Source organism: Lepisma saccharinum, chromosome 15 (assembly GCF_977018435.1).
Source record: "Lepisma saccharinum chromosome 15, izLepSacc3.1, whole genome shotgun sequence".
NCBI classification, from domain to species: Eukaryota; Metazoa; Arthropoda; class Insecta; order Zygentoma; family Lepismatidae; genus Lepisma; species Lepisma saccharinum.
Window position 1 is genome coordinate 71913397 of NC_139243.1, and position 19730 is coordinate 71933126.

General features: G+C 34.5%; 1 protein-coding gene across 1 annotated transcript in view; it reads left to right on the forward strand.

The window, feature by feature from the left end:
- The window catches only part of LOC145999327 (uncharacterized), a 463252-nt gene extending 444039 nt beyond the window's left edge, over nt 1-19213 (forward strand). The window contains exons 4-5 of the mRNA XM_083136270.1: nt 18351-18547; nt 19173-19213. Coding sequence (XP_082992396.1) covers nt 18351-18547; nt 19173-19213 — 238 coding nt within the window. The remainder of the gene's footprint in view (nt 1-18350; nt 18548-19172) is intronic.
- Nucleotides 19214-19730: the final 517 nt, after the last annotated feature.

Sequence of the window (19730 nt, forward strand, 5' to 3'; positions counted from 1 at the left end):
GATAAAGATGATGAACGCAAGAATGTACTGAAAGTAGAGACAGTAGAAGCGAAAAATGTGCTATTTGAATTGTAGTAATTCATTTATGAAGAGCCTAGATCATCTTTAACACATGTTTGTCATGTACAGAAAAAGACTGATATCTGCGGACAAGAAAAGAGTTGAGTGTTACAGCAATTATAAAAATAGAGCATCTTAGGAGAAACAGAAGAATAGAGACGTTGCAGTTCCTGAAAAGAAAGCAACGAAACAGAAGCCAAACGAAGATGCTGCGAATGCTAAAAATAGTTTGTGGAAAGGAGAGCTGTGTATACATAGAGAGTTTTGTGAATCCAATGTGAAGATTGATGAAGATCGAAGAATAGATGAAGGAAAGAAAAAATTAGAAGGAAGATTTCAATATAGATGTACGTAGGTGTAAATTAGGAAGAAGAAAAATTTTTCTATCTTCATATTGTTACGATGAAAATTTTTCATGGCCAACAGGGGGAATATTGTGTTACGTACCCAATAGGACCAAGTAATGTAAATAGTTTGCTAAATAGGAATAGAGATGGCAGCACCAGGCATGCAAGATTAAGAATTAGCATAATATATTAAATAACTTTATAAATAAGAACAAAGCAAATTGGAAAGATAAAAAATTATAAAATTTACTATATGAGGATAAAGAATAAATATAAAAGAAATAAATTAATATATATATTCGCTTAATGAAATCAGTGTTCATATGTAAGTTAATATGAAAATGAAAGAAGTCAAGGCACTGATACAAGTTTGTGTCTTTGAACAGATATTGCATCTGTCTGATTGATTTACCATTCCCATAGCGGAAATTTTGTTTACATCAGTGGCGGCGCGTTACAGTCGACGCCTCACAGCACTTTTGGTTGGGCGTTTCAAGCGTAGCGCCTACTTGGATGCGCGTGCGTGTCAATCGTTTGGCACCAAGTATACACTCTTTTGTACCCAGTTAGTGTGGGCATGTTCCAATCGCAGCCGCAAGGGAGAAGAATAGTATATTCCCCAAAGTTTAAGAGAAAAAGGATATATGAATTCATAAATCATCAAAAGCTGAAATAGAAGAAAATGCAGAAGGAAGTTCAGATCCAGATGTGTCCATTAAGAAGGAAGCCCAGATCCAGACTGTCCATTAAGACGGAAGTCCAGATAGAATAATATACAAATTGAAGAAAAGAAATAATAAAAAAAAACATATTGAGATAAAACTTGACTAGAAGAGAATTATAGAGAAAAGTAGCTCATCATGGAAATATTCTTATTCCATGTGTCCTTGTTTATATAATATATTCGTTTAAACGTCTCCATTGGAAGGCATCCTGTCTGGTTTCATTGTCTACAAAGAACCCTACCCTGTAGATATTCTAGCTGAGGTTTAAGATTAAGATTCATGCACCTTGCACCAAAATGGAGGTAGCAAGGTGTTATTCTGTACAAGAGTAGCAGTTCTGCTAAATTCATTGACCCTGGACTAAAACTCGTTTCATTTATGGAATTAAAATATCTGAATTAAGGTCAGTCAAAGGAGAGAAGTCTTCTATAAAACTTTTGAGAGGAGCAAGTTCTTCATGATTGACAGGTTCTAGGATGGCACTTAGTTTGCTCCACCATTTATCATATCGTTTCCAAACCAACACTACCCACCTGCACTGTGCCCTTAGACTAAGGAACTTTAAGAATTGGGAAATGATGCAAGCACCCTTGTGGGCTGTCTATCAGTCAATAAATAAGGATGTTTGATAAACTTGCTTCATCGCATATAAGGAAAGTCATGTGATGAAAGGGACAATTTGATTTCCATGTTAGTTTATAATTTCGTGAAAATATCACTTTTTTTTTGTGTATGCACTTGACTATGAAGATGTATCTGTATTGCTGTGTTAACTGTAGCAATGAAATTGGGTAAGTAGGTACACAAGCATGGGATTTAACCTCATAGTGTTTGACATTCGAGCACTACATGGGACATGAAAATCTACTTCCGTAGTTTTTTACTTTTTATCAGGTAGGCTACATATTGTATCCCTATGTTCTTCTTAAAGATATGCATAACCACTTTTTATAGATGCAAAATAATCTAACACAGTTATTTTTAGTGGTTATTATTTTATTTTATCTGCGATGTTTTGTTCTGGTTTTTCAGAACTTTCTGAAGCTACACTAAGAGATACATACAAAAATACAACCTCACATGGCTACTCACTCTACACTTCTCTCAATTGGGGCTCTACAAAAGTGTAGATTGACTAGCCATGTCAGGTTGTGTTTTTGTATGTATCTCTTAGTGTACCTTTTTCATGTTCTGGGAAACTCACTCACATTATGTATTTGTTTGCATCCAACTTGTGTGAACTGGAATACAGATAGCCAAATCCCGATAAAATGTTATCCGGATGTTGGGAAATTTTCTATCTGGATTTCAAATATCCAAACATCAGATATTCTGATATGAAGATATACCGATTATTCGGATATCTGAATTGTCTGGATTATCCAGATATCTGTTTTATAGGCTATCCAATCTTTTATTTGTTGTATTCGTATTTCACTACACGGATTTCCTACAGAGTGACCACATACAAAAGAACCTTCTGCTAAAATGCTTCTCCCCTCGTACCGTTCAGCTGTGTCCACAAGGAAGCATGCTCACCTCTGCTCCACCCCTCCTTGCAGAAGTGCTGTGAACAGGAGTCGCGGGTCTGTGCAGGTTCATTTGCTGGTGGTTGCATTATACAAATCATCCATCAGCTCTGTATCCGAATTATCAGGATATTCAGATTATCTGTTGTATCCAAAATGAATGAACATCAGATGATTTGAATATGGATACCCATTACCTGGATTTTGTTGCCACCCCTAACCTGGTAGTGGTTGCAACCTTTAAGAATTTTACAACAATTAGGTAGTTAAGTTCTTGTGCTTATTCTGAATTAGACATTTCATTACCACTTTTGTGACTAGTCACCTAAAGCTGGACTGGCCAACCACAAGATTACTCTTTTTCTGACATAGATTTTGGCACTGTCTTCAACCTGATGGTCTGGTATTGTTAAACTTTCATTTCCGTGTGAGGAATTGCATCACTCTTTGTCCAGACCATGCGTGAGTTGACCTTAACATTTCCACCTGCATGCTGAAGAATAGAAGCTGGAAGAAGCAACTTGGCAGCTGCCAGCACTATATTTGTTGTCCAATCGTTGAATTGAAAAAAGAAGAATGCTGACTTGTTTCCAATTTCATTATCTGAAGATATTTTCCACAAGAGGCTCAACTTTGTCTAAATGTTTCAGGTAACTCAGCTTCATTATTTTTTCTTCATTTTTATTTTTTTGTGGTTTGCATAAAATTTTATTACTTTGATTTCTTTAAAAACCCTTTCAATGAGGGTCAAAAGTTTTGGCAATTAAAAACTTCTCATAGTTTCTTAGATTCATAGTATATCTGAAGTGACACAAGTGACAGGAAGTAAATGTGTGTGTCTTGTATCTCTCTTCTTGGTCCCCTGCTTATATTCAGGTCATACTTACTATGGTCTAGCACTGACTGAAGGCTAACTTCAACATGTGATTTAGTTTTCATGAACTCCTTCAGGATTGCCTCTTTTTATGGCATCCAGAATCTGGTTCTATGGAGTGTGCCTGTTTTGCTGAATGATTGATCAAGGTGTTGAATACAAAGAAGCCGTTTTCTTGGAAAAATATCATGTACTCAATAACATTTCCCATTTTATTAAAAATGGCAATAATTAATTAATCTTGAAACTTGAAACATTAACTTCTTGTTTTTTTTGTTTTTTTTTTGTTACTCTATTCAAAAACTTGAGTTATGGCATATTAAAAATGCAACACTACGTAAGATCAGATTATGAAACCACTTTAAATTTAGATCTTAGAAGTACAAAAACTAAGTTTCAAACTAGAATTCGCATCAATAAAGGTTTTTAAAGATATAAAGCTAATGTTATATATTAGTGGAAGTTAAGTTATGAAGCCATGGGCTGAAACAGCCATAAATTTCAAATGATAATATATATTTTTGTTATGGTTACTTGTTGTTGATTTTCTACATGTGTATTGAAGTTAATATAAAAATGTTCGAACCCGATGTGTTACATTGAATAAGTTCTTCGAATCAATACATGATAAGTGGCGACGATGGATTGGATACATTTGTAAGTTTAACAATTAAGAAGATTATTGTAGTTGAATAGACGATTCAAATCTTAGAAGTTCGAAAATGAATACGTTGCCATTCTTCGAGTCCTATGAGGTAGGAAGAAATATTAAAGCATATGTACAAAGATTTGATTCATTTCTAAAAGCACAAGAAGTCAAACAAGATAAAAAGTTTCATTTATTGTTATTGGTGATTGGAAATAATGCGTATGAGGCATTGTATATTAAATTAGCTCCAAATGATTCAAGTAGCTTTTCCTGTGGAGGTTTTGCTGACTGAACTCATTGATATGAACCTAAAACAAACAAGTTGCTTGAGATATATAAATTTAAAAATGCTGAAAGAGAGCATGGTGATTCAATGGATGATTATATATCACGAATTAAAAGTTGTCATTAACATGTTGGTTTAATCCAGAAGTTTTTGATAACGAATTAAAGCAACAAACAATTTTTGGATTTCAGGAAGGTACATTAAAAAGGAAGTTAATTATGGAGACTCCAAAGAAGTACAAAGATGTTTGTGACTACATTAGGAATCATGAAGGAGTAGACAGATTTGGTAGCCATATTCATCAAGACTCAAACATCCACAAAGTTAACATGTACACTCCAAGAAATATGTACAAGGGTAAATTAGAGGTAAAGAAATGTTATAAAGGACAATTGCAACAGGACAGTCCAAGGAATGTTAACTGGATTTGCTATAGATGTGGAACGATACAAAAACACGGAGCTGAAGGTTGTCCAGCTATGGGGAAAGCTTGCAGATTTTGTGGCAAGATAAATCATTTTTTTGTAATGTTTGTAGATACAAGAACAAAATAAAGGATGTAGATAAAAGATCACCTGGGAAGAAGGCAGATTTCATGCATCAAAAACAACCTAACTACAACTCAAGGGCTGTGCAATATTTAAATAAGACTACATCAAATGTAAGATCTTCTTCTACACCCTCTGAGGAGGAAGATGCGATAAACAAAACCCGAGGTAATAATTTTGACTACAGTGAAGCCAGCACAATATATTCAGTATAAATATAATAAATACTGTACAGCATAAATGTGAAGAAAGTAGCAAGGATATTGAGGAGTTATTATGCAGTGAAATTCAACCCTTACATGTTCAACTATATATCTGCAATAATCCAGTTAAATTCATAGTGGATACAGGAAGTTATGCTAACATTCTACCTAAAAGTAGTGTAGGGAAAAGCAGCGACGTTTTACGATTGAATCCACTCAAAAATGGCTATGGTACTATCACAGGAGAAAAGTTGAAGTTTGAGGGTCAAATTTCCTTACCTGTAAAGTATAATTCACTGAGTTATGAAATGCCGTTTATAGTAGGAGATTTAAATGATTTAAAACCTATACTTGGTCGAGCAGGATTGCATATTCTCTTTGGTGATTGGAAAAGAAGTTTGGTAATTGATACTGTGCAAGGGCAAATGGAAGAAAAAATTTGGAATAGTATTACAAGGAGCTTGTACACAGACACATCAGATGGGGAATCAGCGAAGTTGAAATCTGATATTTTAGTAAAATTTAAAATTTTGTTCAATAACGACATTTCAGAACCTATAAGAAATATTAATGTTAGAATTCCATTGAAGCCTGGATTTGTACCTGTGAAAAGGAAAGGTTACAGTCTACCTTACTTTATGCGTGATGAAGTAGGCAAGGCAATAAAAGATTTATGCCAGCAAGGAATCTTAGAAGAAATAGAAAGTTTTGATTGGAGTAGTCCTGTAGTTCCTGTGTGAAAAGCAGATGGAAGTATTCGTGTATGTGCTGATTATAGCAAAACTGTAAATCCAAATGTAGATACTTTACAATATCCACTTCCAACTTTTGACGAGCTTTATCATAAATTAGGTTCACATAAGTGGTATACGAAGATTGATCTACGTTCAGCTTTTCATGAATTATTAGTTGAAGAAAAGTCTCAACGTGTTCTTACCATTGTAAATGAAGGTCATTTGTATGTACATAAACGTTTACCGTTTGGAACTAAAATAAGTTCTCAAGTATTTCAAAAGAGCCATGGACACAATACTTGGTGGTATTGATGACATTCTTTTAGGAGCAGATACATTGTATGACTGTTACAAACTAACTGTATTAGTTTTGGAAAGATTGATGCAGTACAATGTGAAAGTAAATTTGCAGAAGTCTGAATTTTTTGTTCATGAAGTAAATTTTCTAGGAAGGAAATTCACTGAACATGGAATTTTACCTATGAATGAACATGTTCAGGCAGTGTTAAAATGTAATGTGCCTGAGAATAAAAAGGAATTGGCGACTTTTATGGGTTTAGTGGTGTATCATGCACGATTTTTGCCTAATTTGAGTTCTAGGATACCTAATGTTTATTTATTGCAAAAGAAGAGTGTACAATGGTTTTGGAACGAAGAATGTGGGATGGAGTTTCAGCTAGTTAAGCAGCTATTAGTTTCTGCACCTGTTTTAGTAGCATTTGACACTCAATTGCCATTAGTTTTAGTCATGGATGCAAGTGGCTAGGGGATAGGTTGTCAGTTGACACATGAAATAGGAGTGCTGAAGCCTATTGCATGTTTTTCAGCTACTTTAACAGATAGAAAAGTTACTCTCAAGCTGACAAGGAAAGTTTGGCAGTAGTGGAAGGTATAAAACATTTTCATATATATTTGGCAGGAAACAAATTTAAAATTCTAACAGATTCTTCAACAGGTAAATCGATATTAGATCCAGACAAAGCAATTTCTCCTACAGTATCTATGAGATGGCAAAGATGGAGGTTACTTCTAGCAAATTATGATTATTCCAATCATTACACGAAGAATGTAGGGATGGCTGATGTCTTGTCCAGATTACCTGTGTCATGTTTAGTGAATGAAGAACAGGATTTACCTATTTATTTTTTGGATAATGAGACATTGATGCGTGAAAATCCTTTAAGAGTTGAGAAAGTAATTGAAGCAATGAAACAGGATGAAACATTGTTACTAGCATATGAATACACAGTGAAGGATTGGAGGAATATAGCACGTAAAGAAGCTGATGGAGAATTGAAAATTTATTCTCAGAATAAACATGTCTTAAATTGCAATAATGGAATGTTATGCCATGGTGAGCGAATTGTAGTGCCAAAATTATTGAGAAATAAGGTTCTAAAAGACTTGCACAAATTTCATTCTGGAGTTGTGAAATCCAAACATGTTGCAAGAAAGTACTTTTGGTGGCCAAGCATGAACCAGGATATAGAGAATTATGTTCTGTCGTGCGATGTGTGCAGAAGACATTCAAGAGCACCAAACAAACAGGAGTATGTTTCATGGAAGCCTGAAGAGGAACCATTTCACAGAGTACACATAGATCATTTTTTGTTTCATGGATTTAAATTTCTTATTTTAGTGGATGCATTTAGTAAATACGTAAATGTTTGGCAAGTTGTTCATTTAACGGCTGAAGAAACTGTTGAGAAGTTGACAAATCATTTTTCCATATTTGGAATACCAAATACCATATGTTCTGATGGTGGCCCTCCATTTGCCAGCAGGGATTTCCAGAGATTTTGTAACAATCATGGAATAAAATTAATTCACAGTCCACCGTATAGACCATGTGCAAATGGAGAAGTTGAAAGGCACGTACAAATCATCAAAAGGTACATGACCTTAACAGGAGAGATAACAAAAGGCAACGTCAACAGATGCAATGCTTCTGTGGATAAATTCTTAAAGAGAATGGTGTTCTATCACAACAATACTGTAAATGTGATTATTGGGAAATCACCAAATGAAATTTTATTTTCATACAAAGTAAACGCCAATAAATTAATTCATAATGATAGAACAAGGGTTATTTATGAGGCAGAGCATTATAAGAAAGGATCTGGAGTATATTATTATTGTCCAGAAAAAAAGCAGTATGTAAAAGGCGAGATAATAGGACAATTATCGAACTCAATTTTCAAAGTTAAGAGGGACAATTACACAAGAAATGTTCATTTTTCGTTTTTGAAGCCAGAGATTTCCAGAAGGAACGAGAGTGAAAGGTATGGTGAACGCTCGAAACGATGTACAGAAGAGTTTGGTGGAGAGCATAATCAATTTGCTAACTTGGACTATATGGAATTACCTTCTGTGGCTCACAATGAAGAAATGGAGCAGCAGAGACAAGGAGGTATGCAGGGCCTGGAGAAGCCAGGATGTTCGAAACAAGAGTCCACTGCAGCAGCAGCATTTCCACGAAGGTCTGCAAGGATACATAAACCACCTTGCAGATATGAACCAGTTTAGAATGGTTATGATTGTTGTTGTTGTTATGTTTCATTTTGCAACCAAGGGGAATATTGTTATATATTAGTGGAAGTTATGTTATGAAGCCATGGGCCGAAACAGCCATAAATTTCAAATGATAATATATATTGTTGTTATGGTTACTTGTTGTTGATTTTCTACATGTGTATTGAAGTTAATATAAAAATGTTCGAACCCAATGTGTTACATTGAATAAGTTCTTCGAATCAATACATGATAGCTAACTGGATGAAAAAGTCTATACTATTACAAATTAAAATAGATCACATCATCAAGAGATGACTCACATCTTATAACCGCAGGTAGCTTTCAATTCTAGGATTCTTATATTCCAGTAGTAGCTTTCTGTTCATGAACCACAAGTCTACTGAATCCATTTTCACAACTTCTAGTTAATGGTAATCTTGTTTGGACCACTGTGCAAAGCCTTGCCCTTGAGAAAATGTTACATACTGGACATTTGTGTGTGTGTGTGTGTGTGTGTAAATTCATGTAGTCTTATAATAGCTTATTAACTTGCCATATCAATTGAAAATATTAGAGAAAAGTTCAACAAATGAAAAGAATAAGAATAAATTATGCAATCAGAGCCACACATGTCATCGAAAGATTTGAAACCTGTCTTAAATTCAGTCTTCACAGAGCAATCTTGTTAATTACAAAATCCAACTCTATAGATTTCTTTATGTACCCAGAGAATCTGCACATTTCACAATCATCTGATTATTCAGACATGCGGCACTATCCATAACAAAACTCACAATATTGTCATATAAATTATTTTATTCCTAATTGGGAAATTTGAGACACGGTAGTAGATAGATACAGAGAAACTAGTACTCACTTTATCTATGAAACTTTTTTTTTTTGTTCCATTATTTTCAGTGGCCACTCACTGCCACTATCCTAATTGGAACTTGTTGTACTGCTGCCTGGTGTGCTTCTATTGTTCGTAGTTCTCCGGGTGCCGCTAGGTGCCCTGTTGTATTAGGGAAATCTAAGTGTGATAATCCTGTCCCCTATCGACAGGAATTTACATTAATTTATTTTAATGTAAAAATATTGAAATTGAAATACAGAACTATGACTTTCGATGTTCAAACTCTCTAAAATATAATAATATATAAGTAATAAAATGGAATCGGCTACCACCTGGAAAATGTAACTTCATGCAAAAGCTTTTAGAATTAATTATAAAAAATGAACAGAATTGAGTCTTTACCTGATGCCAGCCTGAGACCTGGAAGACACTTATCTTCAAGAAGTTTCACCTAATACGTCTAATATGCAAATGCATGTCAAGCAAGGTGTTGGCGATAGTGTAAGCAATCTGCCTTACACAAAGTTTTCCTGTTTAGATGGTAGTTACAGAAGAACTAGGATGTCACTTGAAACCTGATGGTGTTTCGTCAGTCCAATATTAGCATTACTGTTAATGTGGCCAATGTGAATTAATTTCACATACACATCAAGGAATTCTATTTATTTTAGTCACAGGGACTTTTTGATTATAAATGCTTAGCCCTTGTAACTTTTACATTCACATAAGAATGTGACACGATTATAACAAACTGACCATCACATAGGTATTCTCCAAATTTATTGTGATAGATTTGAAATATGGGTTTTTTGTGTTTAGCTTATTATACATCACTTTTGTGGTCTTTAAATCGAAAATCATCTCTTGGTTTCATTTTGACTACTTTTTTTTCTTTTCACTTAGACGTTTATTAAAATGTGTGTGTGCATCGGGACTGCCAGCTATTTGCATCCATCTCAAGATACTAACTAACAAAAAATTATTTTGCATCATGTTACTATCACTGCAGTCTCTAGAACTAGATAATTTAGCAACAATGTGGGGAAATGATGAATTGTTGAAAAGAAACTTCACATAATTCCCAGAATTGAGAGAATTCCCGTTCAATATATACAGCCCCTTCATTATTGGTAACTACGCAATGCCATGTTGATGGGTGAGTGTGTTGAGTGACAAATGATCTCATCACAGAATGTTGCAAGCTTCATTGTCCTGATTATGCAAAAATAAATCAAAGCCAACAGTAAATAACAAATATACGTACACTTATACATTGCGGTTGTTAACATTTTATGCTAAGATTTTCCAAGAATTTACCAATCTATCACTTTCTGAATATTCAACTGTGAAGTGTTATCCATTAAAAGAAATGCCTATTCATGTTCAAACAATATTATTACAATGATAATATAAATTAAATACAAAATATATTTGTCATTTACTAATCATAACAAAGATCCCGATGGAAGTCCCCACTGTTTAGCATGAGGGAAATACACACATCATGAAACATCATTTTTCTGGAAATTCCAATAAGAAGACTCGGCTCCTCTGTAGCTATGTCCCTTATGAGAAACACAATTCTGGGTATTCTCTTTTGTAAGTATTCTGCAAATATTTGTGTTTTGTCAACCATACAATTAAAATTATATTCCTTTATCAGTGATAAGTAAATAGCATTCATTAATCTGTCTAATTCCTAGGATATAATGAAATTGCTAAAAAAATAACAATTATAAACAGTGTGATTTTAATGACAGAGAAACATGTTACTCATGGTTTCTGCGAAGCTATTTATTTTATTTTTTTTAAAAATGAATTTTGGTGGCTATTGCCATCATACTTAATGTTAATAGAACATTTAAATAATAAAAGGTTATTTTAATGTTACGTTTTTGAGTATGTTCCAGAGAGAACATATTAGTTCACACAGCAGAACCTTTAGTTCCAGAACCTAACTTGACTGAAGTTAAAGATGCTATTAAAAAGGTAAAGAATAACAAAGCACCTGGCAATGATTTAATACCAGCTGAGTTAATTAAATATGGTGGGAATTTGTTAATATGTCAAATTCATAAATTAATTTGTTTAATATGGAATAATGAAGAAATCCCTCAACAGTGGAAAGAATCCATAATTGTTCCTGTGTTTAAAAAAGGTGATAAAATGAACTGCAATAATTACCGTGGAATTTCTCTACTCTCATCAACATATAAAATATTATCTAACATTCTTTTAACAAGACTAACCCCATATGCTAATGAAATTATAGGTGATTATCAATGTGAATTTAAACGTAACAGATCAACTGCAGATCAAATTTTTCACATCAGACAGACACTTGAAAAAAAGTGGGAATATAATCAAAAGGTCCATCAGCTATTCATTGATTTCAAAAATGCATATGATTCGATCAAAAGAGATAAATTATATAATAGTAGAGTTTGGAATACCTAAGAAGCTTGTTAGTATGATAAAAATATGCACCAGTGAAACAGAAAGTAAAATTCGTGTGGGTATTAATGTGTCTGACAAATTTACAATTCATGATGGGTTAAAACAAGGAGATGCATTATCTCCATTGCTCTTTAATTTTGGCTTAGAATATGGTGTTAGGAAGGTAAAAGAAACGAACGAAGGACTAAAATTAAATGGTATGACTCAATTGTTAGCATATGCAGATGATGTAGACTTATTAGGGGATGATATAAATACAATTAAGAATAATGCTAAAATATATTTCAAAAGTGCTAAAGAGATAGGTTTGGAAGTTAACAAAGAGAAAACTAAATATATGCTTACAGGCCGAAACCAAGTGTTAGGTAATAATGAAAATCTAATTATTGATAACTCGTTTGAACCAGTTTCCAAATTCAAATACTTAGGAGTAATATTAACAAGTGAAAATTATATTAAAGAGGAAATAAAAAGTAGCCTTAATTCAGGAAATGCATGTTACTTCTCTCTTCATAAACTTTTGTCTTCTCATTTAATATCTCAGAAACTAAAAGTTAAAATATACAAAACAGTAATTTTGCCTGTAGTATTATATGGGTGTGAAACTTGGTCCCTTACATTGAAAGAGGAACATAAATTGAGAGTATTTCAAAATAAGATCCTTAGGAAAATATTTGGACCTAAAAGGGATGAGGAGTCAGGTGAGTGGAGAAGGTTACATAATTTATATTCATGTCCAGATATTATTAGAATGATTAAATCAAGAAGACTTAGGTGGGCAGGCCATGTGGCATGAATGGGAGAGGAAAGAGGAGTTTACAGGATTCTTGTTGGGAAACCTGATGGTAAGAGACCTATAGGAAGGACGAGAAGAAGATGGAGGGACAACGTTGAGACGGACCTAAAGGAATTCTGTAGGGATGGAAAAGATTATATAGATCTTGCTCAAGATAGGGTCAGATGGAAGGCCTGTGTTGCTGCAGCCATGAACCTTTGGGTTTAAGAAGGCTAGAGAGGTAGTTAGTTATTTAGAGAACATATTAGTTAGCTAGTGAGATATTCTTTTTGGGTACAATTTTTGTAGCAAATTGATCAGGTTTTTATTGTTTCTCTTTCATATGAACATTTTGTGTCTTAAGAGATCTTTCTTTTAGGGAAAATATTTGCTAATACTGAAACATACATTTCTTTCTCCTCCTCTTAGCATATTGAGTAATTTCATTTTTACTTTCTGGAAGTATGGGTGAAAATACAGGCTTCATTATTCTCCCATTCATGTACATATTATAAATAGTTATTTGGGTATTCTTGTAAACTTGTTCGCCTGGAGTTTTTTTATGCTAATGGCATGCTTGTAATTGGGATATCTTGAATGCTGATGATATATTCGTTGTAGTATCTGTTATGGCATCTGAAAGAGGGGGAAGTAATAATGAGACACAAATGTCAATTTTGCCAGATTAACATTCAAATTAATGCACTAAACTAAGAAAAGAATCTACGGTTATAATGTAATAGTTGGGAGTAAGGTTTTGATTGGAGTGCAACTGAGGCTGTGGATGTCAAATCCCAAACTAGCATTAACAGAAATAACTTTGTTGTGAAGCAATGGCTTGCGGTTAATGCACCGCTTCAAGACTCTTAAGAGTTTCACTAGGAATTGGGATATTGTAAACCAAAACAGTAATATGTTCAAGAATACTCATAATCCAACATTCAATTAATTCAAAATTCAGGATCAGCAAAATGGTGATGCAATTCCAACACTTAATCATGCATTAACTACAATTCTACTATTTACGCTGTTTCCCTACCTACAGCTACTGTATGACACCTTAATTTATGTTTCTTTAATTCTTCATGTGAGAAAAGATCAAAACTTATTTTTACCAATGTTTATTTTGTACTGAATTGGCATATAGCAAATACAAGTGATTCAGAAAGGACTTTACAACTTTGAAAGTATATAGAAATGTATTGAGGTAACTTACAGAGTCTGTTGAGGTGCCATTGCAAAGCAAAACACATCAAGTTTGTCACACAACATTCATGTTGGGTCTATGTGGCTACCATTTGTAATGCGGCATACATCCTACCTGAAGTCAATTTCAATCAAGACTTTCACCAGTAAGTCAGGCATCCCTTCTGCAGCAGCGGCGGTAATGTGAAGTCTTATTTCAGCAAGATCAGCAGGTAAAGGTTGTACAAAACCGGATCTTTAATGAAACCCCGCAAGAAAAATCTAGCGGGGGTCAAATCTTGGGAGCAAGGGTGCCATGCAATTGGACCTGTACGACCAATCCACCGACCTAGGAATCGGGTATCAAGAAAATCTCTGACTGCTATGTGGTAGTGAGGTGGTGCCCCATCTTGCTGAGTAATGGTCTACATCTTGGTCATCCTTGTCGAACTGAGGAATTAGAAAATTTTGTAGTATATCCAGATGCACAATACCATTTACGTTTGCCTCCTGGAAGAAGAACAGGCTGTACAATTTTTTTTTCTAACGGCACACAAAACACTAACCTTAGTGCTATCACGAATATGCTGCACAGTTTCATGGGGTTTTTCACTACCTCATATTCTGTAGTTATGGGTGTTCACCTGTCCACTGATGTGAAACGTTGACTCATCACTAAAAATGACATTGTCTAGGATTGTCTTTTTATCTGCAATTCTATCCAACATTTGCACACAAAAGTGCTGGTCAGCAACTTTATTTGCATCCATAATGTGTTGAACCATTGTTAGTTTGTATGGCTTCAAGAGCAAGCATTTACGTAATACGTGCTTAACAGTTGGTTGTGGAATGCCAGTCTCACGTGATGCACGTCGTGATGATTTTGTATGACTCTGGGAAAGCGTTCTCTGAGTTGTTCCACAGCAGCTTCAGGAACTTGTGAACGTCCTAGTGATTTTCCATGTTGTACAGAACAACCAGTCTCAACGAAGATTTGTTGCCAAGATTAAATTGTAGGCTTGCTAAGAGGTTCCTTTCAATACTCCGTAGGAAACTTTCGTTGCAGTGCAGTTGCTGATTGTGTCTCATGAAAGCAAAACAAACAGCGAGAACGTTCCACATCAGTAAATGTATAGTCGTTTTGAGGAACAATGCTGGCAGCGCTCGCTACTGGTGGGTGAGTTCGGTACTAATGGAAATGAAAATAAATGATGAGGTTGCTTAAACAACAATAGATCAGTCGACAACAATGTTCCAAGGAGTCCGGCTCGAACTCGAACACAAGCATATAGTTTAACCAAAATAAGCACACATTATTAGGCAACGCCGCACAAATACTTCTTTCGCAAAGCAACTTTTGAGTTAGTTCAAACTTCTGTATGTGTTGACGACAAAAATACTCCTGACGTAATTTGACATTTTGTGTAGTAGAATGCAGCAATGCTAAAATTCTCACTTGTCACTTTCACTTTGCACATACCTTCTTGATAACGTGCCCCTTTTGTGATCCAGAGAAGTGATTGGAGTATTGGATGGAGTGTGGGAATGCAGCCAGGTCTTCATATCGCATCTCCCTTCTTCTACAACACTGGAACCCAGGTCTCAGACAGTTGAGGCGGATGGCGGAAACCTTCTGTACTTGTCTTCTCTGTCTGTCTCGTATTGGGACTGGAATCTAATACTTTAGGATGTACGTACAAATGTTGCGGGCATGACAAGAATCTCGTAGTGCAATATACCAAAACATTGGCATATATCTTGAAACTGTTACTCATTGTAGAAATAAACTCACAGCACTGTTCATTTCACATAGGTATAACACAATACTCAAAGAAGCATTTCAATGCAGTTGCTTCCGACGTCGTGCATGTGTACGACCTTGTAGACACATGCCTGTAGCTAAGTCATGTTGCTTCCAGTAGTTGTAACAACAGAGTAGTTTGCTCGTTTTGCAATTGCTGGGAAGTAAGGCATGACCAGCAGAGCCCTCGGATGTTTGCGAAAAATACATGCAAACAAATGAAGGTTGATAATTAAAACACAGCTAGGAACAAAAGTGCCAACTTGTGATGTATTTTAGGGATGCAATATAACATACTTTTAAGGCAAATATTTAAGGAGCCTGAAATCCGTCACGAGGTGAGGAATGTTAATGGAAGAAATAGTATGTGTGTTGCTCTTACAAAAATAAATGCTTACCCATCCTTCTAAGTTCATAAAACATCGAAGCGCATATTGTAGTGTTGAATAATATTAATATAAATTAAGTGATATATGTCATTTCCTTGTTTAGTTTCCTTCATACCCACTATTTATTACTTTTTCTGCTTTGTTGGAAAAGCATGTTGTGAGGTCAACCTAAGTCATTTTATGTAAAAGGTTTTTTGGTTCAAATTGTGATATGTCATAAGTGTTACTTCATCGACTTTATCCAATCATCATTCATCCTCATCAATGCAATTGGCCAAAGGTGCCAGAAAGTATGTAACAAAAATACAAATATTTATTTAATACTCTCAACGTTTGTAGAATTAGCTGTTGTTCAAGGACCAGCATGCATTTGATCACTGATACAAATCAATATTTTATTAATCGGAAAGAAATTTTAACATTCCATGAAGAGCCTGAATGACACATTCAACCTTTCAATAAATGAATGTGTTCTGTTTTGGAAAAAAAAACCTGCATTTTGACATTTACTTTTCCAGATTACAGTCATGGACACTTCTGGGTAGTAACAATTTCATTGACTTACAGTGGGATCGTTACAACCCAGAAGTGTCTGTGAGTGTTGATGAATAACCACATGGCTTATGATAAATGTCTAGTAGTAAACCAATATGGGTCAATCCATAACAAATGGTCCATCATGTAATGGGTTTCCCGGTTGACAAAACTTTGATCATAGATCGGGCCCTAAACGATCCCGATGAAGACATATAACCAGAATAATCTAGTTACAAAATTCTCTTTGCCTTTAGGGTTCTGTTAATGATCAAACAATCATTCTTATTAATCAATAGCATAATGACAAACATAGAAAATCTTATAGACTCAACTTTAATCTGATTACTGTAACTACTATTGGATCATGTGGTTTGGCTAATAAGATTTCAACATGCACTCATCAGATTAATTCATGGCCATACCAATAATTGAAAATTCACTTCACAAATAATTAATTTCTGCACTGCACCATTCGTTCATTTTTTGTTAATTCCCAATAATATGTTTACAATTATATATGTTCTGATATGCAAATACAATAGTCCATGAGAAGCTACAAAATTACCTTCAGGTTTTTGCTTTTAGATGCTAGTTGTTAATCAACAGTTCAGGCATTGTGCATTTAAGCTGTAAACCAGTACTATTTCTTAACCATATGAAGACCCAGGTGGAAAATCGGTGAATGTCGATTTTTCGCCCATTTTGAGATCGCAGCGCCATCTGATAGCTCAGAAGCTGTACTATAAGAATGAGAATGGCCTCGGTTAGGACACAGTGAGAAATGCCTGAAAAACGCATTATTATTTTGGCATATATTGACGTATTTATGAATAGAAAAATCTTGTTTTTCATTTCCTGGCAAATCGTCTCGAATGAACATTCATCATTTTCCCCCCCTGGCCCTTCATATGTTACCACAGTAAATTTCTCCTGAGTAGATCAGTTTTATATAATGAACATTGAACAATATAAATAAAAATTTAATCATCCTAATTATTGAATGCTTATTGGTACTTCATGTTTTCAAGGAGTTAAGATTCTAATTAGGGAATGGTTATTCTCTTAGTCGCAAGAATTTTATGTGGAACATGGAATATCTAAAAGTTTTTTCACTTCAGAACAAAGGACTTCACTGTGATTATGTGGAAGCAAGCTGAACCCATCCATTAATTTTATCAGTTTCCACTCTTTTGTATGAGTAAATGCAAGACCATCACTTTGATTCATTTTTCGCAGTACTCTTGACACACTTATTGATTAACGCTATAACATTCATTGGGTGTATATCTTGAAATTTACATATACTTGCGAATCGTGAATTAGGTTATCATAAGTTTCAACAATTGATGCATGCTGCTGTATCATTCCAAAAAATGAATCCTCTTATTTAAAAATGCCACAAGGATGAGATAATCTGCATCATAAGATTGTGGAAATAATTAATTTGCTGTGTAAGTTGAAGACTAGGTTATGTGACCCCCCTCCCCTCCGCTGCTTAATGCACCTATCCTTCCATACATATATTGTATGTGCTGCAAAGTATGTAATTAGCGCCATTTAATAAGTGATATCAATTCATACATGCATATCCTGAAATTTCAACAAGCATCCCCCAACTAGGAATTTTCACTTCGTTCATTTTCTAATCCAATGATAATGTACAATCTGTTGATATGCAGAAATCAATAAGGCCAGCCTAAAGTGAATTACTGCAAAAGTGCGAATAATATTTGATTGACCTTAATAGATTTGACAAAAGCTGATGAAAAATATTGCTGAACCAATAACATATTTACATTTTTCCAAGTATGTTCTTAATGACAGTCTGTTCTACTCAGTGATATGTAAATCTTAGTGACTAATTCTTTTTTTTTTCCCCTCCAGATATCTGAACAAGAACTACATGGAAGGACAGAGCCAATATATTTCAAGGTCAGTTACACTAGTACCTTCAGGAAAATTAAGTGAACAAGAGCAACCAAAAGACAATACAGAATATGTCAATAGAGAAGTTAACTTTGAACCTGAACCTTCACCAAAATGCTCCAAAACCAAGACAGATATTGAAGATACCAAGCACTGTAACAGGAAAAAACAACATATCTCTTCGATGTTCAACCAAGTTTTCTCCAAGGAAGGAAATTTATTTGCTCATTCAAATGTCGTTGCAAAGGAGAAGTTTTTGAATCGCTCTGTTTGCAAGAGAAAATTTATTCCTGAAGATAACCTTTACACACAAAGAAGGTTTCACACCAAAGATAAACGTTTTAATTGTTCAATTTGCAACAAAGATTTTACCCGGAAATCAACCCTTAATGATCATATGAGGGTTCACACCAAAGAGAAACCTTTTAAGTGTTCAATTTGCAACAAAACGTTTACCTGGAAATCAACCCTTAATGATCATATGAGGTTTCACACCAAAGAGAAACCTTTTAAGTGTTCAATTTGCAACAAAAATTTTACTTGGAAATCAACCCTTAATGATCATATGAGGGTTCACAGCAAAGAGAAACCTTTTAAGTGTTCTATTTGCAACAAAGGATTTACCCGTAAAGCAGAATGTAATGTGCATGTGAGGTGTCACACCAAAGAGAGGCATTTTATGTGTTCAGTTTGTGACAAAGATTTTGCCCAAAAACATCACCTTAATAAACACATGAGAGTACACACAAAAGATAAACCTTTTAATTGTTCTATTTGTAGCAAAAAGTTTTGCTACAAAGACTCTCTTAATAAACATATGAGGACACACACAAAAGAAAAACCTTTTAAGTGTACAATTTGCAACAAAGATTTTGCCCAAAAACATCACCTTAATGTACACCTGAGAATACACACAAAAGAGAAACCTTTTAATTGTTCTATTTGTAGCAAAGAGTTTTCCTACAAAGACTCGCTTTGTAAACATATGAGGACACACACAAATGAAAAACCTTTTAAGTGTACAATTTGCAACAAAGATTTTGCCCGAAAAGATCATCTTAATAAACACATGACAGTACACGCAAAAGAGAAACATTTTAATTGTTCTATTTGCGGTAAATTGTTTTCCCAAAACAACTCGCTTAATATACATATGAGGATACACAAAATAAAACCTTTTTAAGTGTACAATTTGCAACAAAGATTTTGCCCAAAAATGTCACCTTAAGCCTCGGCTGGATGTTTCTCTCAACAGCTGAAAACTGCTTCTCTTTCTGTTGACAAAATCTCCTAACATATGCCTCCAATTTCGGTGATATTCTGCAAGGCTTTTCAAGA